This window comes from Triplophysa dalaica, chromosome 13, assembly GCF_015846415.1.
Source record: "Triplophysa dalaica isolate WHDGS20190420 chromosome 13, ASM1584641v1, whole genome shotgun sequence".
Taxonomy (NCBI): Eukaryota; Metazoa; Chordata; class Actinopteri; order Cypriniformes; family Nemacheilidae; genus Triplophysa; species Triplophysa dalaica.
The window spans coordinates 3,732,217-3,739,711 of NC_079554.1; the positions used below are offsets into that span (position 1 = coordinate 3,732,217).

Consider the following 7,495-nt stretch of genomic DNA (forward strand, 5'->3'; position numbering starts at 1 on the left):
TTATAGTAACTGTCATATTACCATGTATATTTATTAATCCTCACAGCTAAACCCACGGCCATTGTTTTGACATTTTCTTTGTAGTTTGCATGCTTTTCCTTATAATTTATTTGTTATCAAGTTAAAAGCCTCATGTAAAAATCCATGTAGCATGCACTTGAAGAAAATAAGGTACGTTAAACCACAACAAAGATGTTTTTTAATAACTAAAGCATCATTTGGTGACTGCCTTATACATAAACTTGCAGAGATTAAACTAAACTATTGTAATAGATGCATCTAAACTGCAATAATGGAATTCGCAGAAAAGCGTGTGCTTATGAGTCGTGGTCACCATGATCTCAATAAATGAATGCGCAGTTAGCCAATGACACCCACTGATCCACTTCAACTGAACATGTGTTCAAAGGGTAAATGCATATTGTTAAAATATGTCTACAGTGTAAGACAGATTTCCTCATTGTAATACCGACGGTTATGTCCCAGCTGCCATGGTGTGGTCCATTAGCGTTTTCCTACACGCTGAGGTGTGTGTGGTCTTCTCTCTGAGCCATCTGCATGCTCTGAGGGGCTCTACTAGTCTGTTGCTGTGTTACTCAAACACCACAAGTTGGACATATTGCTTGTTTCGCTCTTTACCAAAAACAAACATCAAATAAAAGCTGTGCTCATATTCAAATCTGACAGAGGTGATTTGCAACACCAATGCTGCTAAAAAAAGACCACCTTATAATAGTGTCAATGTCCATGGTGGTGTGGCTGGTATATGTGGTTTGTGGAGTAGCAAAACCGGATACAGCTGGTCAACCAGTATACAGTCTTTCAGCCTAGTAAATAAAGAGAAAAAATAAATCTGCCTCTTATCTTGTTTTAAACCTGTATATGACTCCCTCTTCATTGGAACATCAAATAATATATTTTTAGAAATGTTTTGAAGTGTTCATACAATGGAAGGCTATGGAGGCCAATGTTGTTAGATTACAAGTCAAACAGGTTTGGAATTTCTTAGTTTTTATATTTGGGTCCTTTAAAAAGCAAAACATATATGCTGGTGCCTTTTATACATGTAACAGGTGAAATTGCTAAACGGTATATCACAGTATACCTTCATCTTATTCACTTGCTACTAGTTGTGCTAAATAAGATGACACATATCTGCATCTTAAATTTTGTGATCTTGTGCTATAATGTCTTATTTTAACGTTAAGACACTATTGCACTTTTAACTGATGGAAATGTAGGTGATAAATTGAATATTATTCCAACCAGATGTTTATTCTCAAGTGATCATAAATGATCAAATGGTGGAGACGAGTGTTATAACTGGCCAGATTCGCTGTACTGTCCAGTGCACTTACCGCATTTTAAAAGGCAGATTTTTGTGTCTGGACCGCAATAGTCATGCAGTACAGTACCAGTAAGACACCGCATGTTGCCTTAGTCTTGTGCATCTTCCACAACCTGGCACTATCTACATAACTGTGATGTGTTATCTGCGTCAGACTTACGTCTTTACGCGGTTATCTGGCTTGCGTGACGTCCTTAGGAAATCGGATGCTAAAACAATGCTATCAGCATGCGCAATTTATTCTTAGCAAATTCCATAAATGAGTAAACGCAGACATGCTGTGAGACGCTGAGAGCGTGTCAGTCCAAATTTAAGCCCGTCATTTGTCTCCATCGCCCACCAGCGAATTAGCCATTTCTCTTTTGTTACGCCCCTAATTATGGAACGTTGCCTCAGCTCAGCGGTGCAATCCGTTCTCAGACATGTCCATTAATCTCTAGACACGACTGGGGCCTGATGGAGCCAAGACAAGCAGTGATGGCTCTGATGGCCACGCCGGCGGTCAAAACTGGACAAACCCCACTGCTTTGAGATTAGAGGTCCACTAGCTCCACATTCATCACATCATGTCTTCTCTGACTGGACTGCCAGAGGGGTAGAGATGCAGCAACATCCTTCGTTGACCCTCCAGTTTAACGCGTACCTCCTGATTCGAGGGTGATCTGATTTTATAGCTTGATCTCCAGCTACTGAAAGAACAGGACTATCTCTTAATCCCCTCAATGAAGCATTGGGGCAATAAACTGGTTTAATCTAGTGCCGGGGATTTTTACTTATCCCAGGGACTCTGTTCAGTGAAAATATGTGTTCTGAATCATCAATTGATTTGCTCTCTTGATTTATGTAATATTATTACAGCAACAAGTGGGAACAAGTGAGCAATGCACTTTTAAAATAAAAAGTTGAATGTTTAATTGTTTTCTAAGGCACATCAATTATCATTTGGATTGCTTTTATAATATATGTATGTGCTGTTTGGGTCGCACAAATTCTATTACAGTATATAGTAAAATGCTGGGTTGTTTCAACCTACGGATGGGTAAAATATGGACACATCCAACTGATGGTTTAAAAAAAAAGAAAATACAAACATGGGGTACAAAGGTGTAAACACCTACAGAGATGGAAACCTTTTTTTAAATCTGCTGAATCATTTGTTAGGAAACTTGGTGAATTTCTTCATTAAGTGAGTCCGTATTAGTTTATTTGCCTATTGCTCCTTCTCAGCCCACATTTTGATTCTATTGGTTAATGCTGCAGTCAGCCATTGCAGGCTAAAAAATAATTCATGCAAAACCACAACCTAAGCACGAATACTGTAATCAGACTAAAGGGCTTGCATTGAAGGTTCATGAAATGTAATAAAGCGTGTGCATTCAGGTCTTCAGGTCCTCTAATTCCTTCCCTGTCTGGATGCCTTTATACTTATGCCCTGAATAAATTGGGATGCATTTGGAATTATAGACTATACAGGGGACACAACATGAAAATAGTAATCTCTTGGCAAAAGTCTCTTGGCAATTCAGTGTGCATTCATAAAGTATAATCATTTTGAGTCTTATTTTAATACCTGCTGGTGAGTCAACAGTGAGAATAATCCCAAGTAGGTCTCATCATTGAAGTTCAGTTGAAAGAAGAGATTTGAACATGTAGAATCAATTATTGTTCTAAGAACTCAGAAAATAGAAATCCTAATCTCAGATCAAAATGTTCAACTCTTGAAACTGTGGTGTACCTTCCACTGTCTGCAACAAATGTGGGATCTAGATGTTTCATGGAAAAATTATACCTTTTAACCACAATGACTATAAAAATCAAAAGCTGAAGATGGACATCCCTGTTGTAAGATCTGAAATGAAATCACAATTTCTACAACATTACAGTAACTCCCTTTTTTGTTGTTAATACAAATTGTGAATTGAAATCATTATTGATAAATAAATAATTTTCCATGTTTTACTTATAGTAAAATCTGTCAGAACATAGCAATGTCAGTATTCGGACACCTGTTTCGCACTTAAAAAGTACAACATCATTGTATTAGATAAAATGGCAAAAAAAAATCTTTCTTAAAACTTTTCTAGACGATTTTTGCAATTACTTTTAACCAACTGACATTAGATACTAAACAAAAACATAAACAATGTTTTATCCAGCATGAAAAATTAACAAGACATTTAATTTGTGTTTCTTGATTATATTCCAAAGTCATTTTGTTATCATTTTATTGATACGTTGGTCAAATGTTCATAACAAAATGGAGACATACGATAGAAATTAATTCAAGTTTACTTAAAGATCATCATTATTAAAATTAAACTATTGGTCAAGATTCTGCTCCAAATCTGGGGTAGAAATGCTCCTACCTTCATTGCAGTACCGGCCTACATATCCCGTTCTGGAGCAGTCACAGTAAGCCTCGCCATCAGCCATGGTGCAGATGCCTCCATTTTCGCAGGGGTTCTCTGTACACAAGCCTTCCATCTCTAACCGGACTTTTTGGCTTCCCAAACGCGTTGGAACCTGATTTCCGTAACCGAGATCCGTAATAATCCCCTTGAATGGTGTCATCTCCTTAACTGCTGGTAGAGTTAGGGCAGATGTCCTAATGTCCTGAGGCACACCTCCTACATACAGGTCACTGACGATCTTCATAAACTGCCTCTGTGGTCTCACCTCATCCGCTTTGGACTCTCCGTCGACCGCCAGCACTGTTCGCAAGTTGTGTCTACTGATTGTGGCGAAGTGCCAGCGGCTATCGTTGACCAACTTGTCGGAGGTTATTGTTGTTTCTGCACAGTCCACGCTGAAATGCAACTTAAGTTTGCCTTCTTTGACGGTCAGGAGCAAGAAGTCGCAGTATCCTCCGTCGTCGAAGTAGAGAACTAGAGCGTCTGATATAGCCGTTTTAAACTGAAAGTTGAGGTCACTTCTGGTGCTGGCATCCCAGCGAAGATAGCGTGCCCACTGGCCCTCAGAGCCGGTGAATTCTAGGCCCAAACCGAGACTCAGGACGGTGCTGAACAGCAATAGTAGACATTGGGGCCGGCAAAGGGGAGGCATGGCGACAATGATTTTGAGAGTTCCTCAGGCAACGAACACAATAAATTCCTCAATTGAGTTTTCTGGTATGTGATGGGAAGCCCATTGAAGAAACGTCAAATCCTTAAGATGATAACCATATGGACGAAGAAGGTAGAGCAAATTGACCACTATTCCAAAATGTATTTAGGGGAACCAGGATTAATTCCACAGAGTCTTGAAATAGGCAAGTTACGCTGTATTAGCGAGGCTGGACTGATGATGTTCCCTCGAGCAGGCTTCCAGGATTTAAACACAGATGCTCCATATTTGTGATTCTGTTATATCGCCACATGTTAACAGCTACATGTATGCCTAACCTGTGAACAGAAGAAAGAATACACAAAATGGTTCAACAGATTAAGTATGCTGTATGTAAAATATACAAACAAATATACGTTTACCCCAAATCCTCATAGCCCATAAAATGAAATGACCACTGAAGATCTTGAACAAACAATGTCGCACAGTTCTCTGTTTGTTTGAATGGCTCAATATTTCGACTTTCCGATCAATTTATTTTAAGAGTTGCAGAATTACCCGCTTGACCAGGGTTTTCTTACAGGAATTCATATCTATGAGGTGGCCAATTCGTATAGATTTATACAATGTGAATCATACCAAAACAGATGAGCACTAGCCAAAAGCTAACAATGAAACTCCACCCATAAACTAGCCATTATTGGTCATTTTTGCACAATTATTACGAATTGCCATGCGATAGTTTTGGTTTGTCTTTTGTCCAGTCAAATTTCCATCAAATATGAAATTAAACCTGCACTTTCTTTTGACAGAAACCTAGTCACAATAGCCAGAATGAAATGTTTGGTGTACACAAGTATTTATACAACACACAGTGAGTTGACAGATGTCTGACGGAAAGACACACGTGTGTGTAGAATTCCATCTGTCCCCAGCCAGGCTGTTGCTTTGGCATGAAGCCCCCACAGACAAAAGCCTCCCCAATTGTAGCGGTCCCACAGAGGTGCAACACAATAGCCCCTTTAACTACCTGCCCTGAATAGTTAATCTCTCCCTGGCAGCCAGCTATTGAATTAAGGCAACTGATACCAACGCTGATGTGCGGGACGTCTCGTGGGCGACGTTGGGTCTTGTGTGTGTTTCACTGGTGAACGAGTGCAGCATAAGATTCGAGACGAATAGGTGAAAAGGGTGAGCGAAGCAGAACGTAGTGGTCACGGTCGAGACATTTACCATGCATGCCGCACTAATAGACAGGCCATCACATAGAAAGGGTTTTCAGAAAGACTTCCTGCGCAGGCTGATGTACTGGAAATGGGCTGGGCTGAAACCCGATTCTCGCAAGCGGCACACGACAACTGCCATTGGTTTGGCAGCAATCACATGAAGAATTTATTACAAACATAATACAGACTATTAGGTTACAAATGATACATATCCCTTCAAAACTTTACAGAGCGTTAGTCTGTGCGGTCTCTCATACAAAATACATTTGGACAGCACTTCTTCTGGCATGGATATAATGCATTTGTGGTATTATATACAAAAAGAGTTAAGAATGAGACTTAGTACGCTTTCTACCATATGTTGATTAATCCAAAATGCGCTCAAACAGAATAAGTGTTGCAGTGGTTACCCAGAAGGCATGTGCATATAAAAAGCTTACACAACAATCAGAGGAAAAGACTTCCATCTGCCCTGAATGATTTATTGTCATTGCCGGCATGTTTTGTTCTCTCTGAGCGAGAGCAATATGCTGGATATAGGCAACCGCACGTATATATATGCTGATTATGCATCTGTATGCATGGTTTTATCTAACGTCATGCCACACTAAGACAAGTTTCTGATCAAATCCTAGAACATCTCCATTCAGCGTTCAAATTTTCCAAAGACCTTAATTTCACACATTTAAATGCATGGTGTCATTTGACATCAAGTCATCAAATGACATGCATTTACAAAGAATGACAGATGACCAAGCCGTGGCAATCTGAAGTGTGATCATTGTTTAAGAAATATTCATCACATTTAACCTGTGTGTCAGGTGGTATTTTCAAGCAGGCATTTGGAATAAAAAAAACACTGTATTGGTTGTTTTACAGTTTACGCATAAATGCAGTAAACACATTTCAAATATTGAATAATAAGATATTAATATAATCTAGTGTTTACTCCACACAAACTTAAATAAATTGCAATACTATACTTCATCATAAAGGTTCCTTCTGTATTGAGGCTCAAGTTGAAAATATAAAGAACAACTTAAGCCTCTACATCATGGCATCTAAAGACCGACTCAAATATAGTATTTTTTTAAGACTGGACGATTTCACATTTAAGGGAAATTAAACTTTTTCCATGCTAAAGCAGAAGAGAGAGAAAGAGAGAGAGAATGGCATGTTTAGACTGCTAAAAGCACCCAGTTCGTCTCTGAGCGATGACACCACATCATTTTACACTTGCTATACTACTTAAAGAAATGTTGAGGCTACATGGATATAAGAAACAACAGGAATATTTTCGTTTATGCTAAAAATACATAAAATCTGTTGTAAAGAAACCGATCTCTGCAGACACCGTCGAAAAGGCTGTCCTTACATGAAACACATCTTATGTTAATGAAAATACAAACGTAAAAAGAATGAATGCCATGAGTTCGTCATCATGCCGTCAAATGCATTTTTATAACTCTCTAAACCTTTCAAAGTACATTTCCCTTACCTTATAAACGAAGAAGAATGATTTCCCCTAATTTGCAATCCTGTTTATTCACAGTGTTTCTCAAGAAACGTTAAATCCAGATTGCGAGTGCTGGAGCGCTGCTGTAGTGATGCTGAGCTCTGGTCCAGTGTAGCGCGATAATCCGCATCCGCGTGTCCGCGCATGCCAAGCTCGTTCTCTCCTCCGCGCGACTGATGCGCTCGAGCCTGTCAGGCGCCCGCGAGCTCCGCTGCTCCGCCCACTACTTACATCAAGCACGCCATTTAAAGATGTACAGAAGATAAATAAAGCGTTTCCGACAGGAGTCACATCTATATATTACAGAGTTAGTGTATTAAATGTTCGTTTCTTTAAAATATA

The 7,495-nt window shown here is 39.3% G+C and overlaps 1 protein-coding gene across 1 annotated transcript in view; it reads right to left on the reverse strand.

Annotated features, from left to right (window-relative positions):
- The window catches only part of nrxn3b (neurexin 3b), a 248,514-nt gene extending 241,292 nt beyond the window's left edge, over positions 1–7,222 (reverse strand). Inside the window, exons 1-2 of the mRNA XM_056763675.1 lie at positions 7,136–7,222; positions 3,715–4,749 (exon numbers count right to left, since the gene is read on the reverse strand). Of these exons, the coding sequence (XP_056619653.1) occupies positions 3,715–4,411 (697 nt within the window). The 5' untranslated portion in view covers positions 4,412–4,749; positions 7,136–7,222. The remainder of the gene's footprint in view (positions 1–3,714; positions 4,750–7,135) is intronic.
- Between the last annotated feature and the right edge of the window lie 273 nt (positions 7,223–7,495).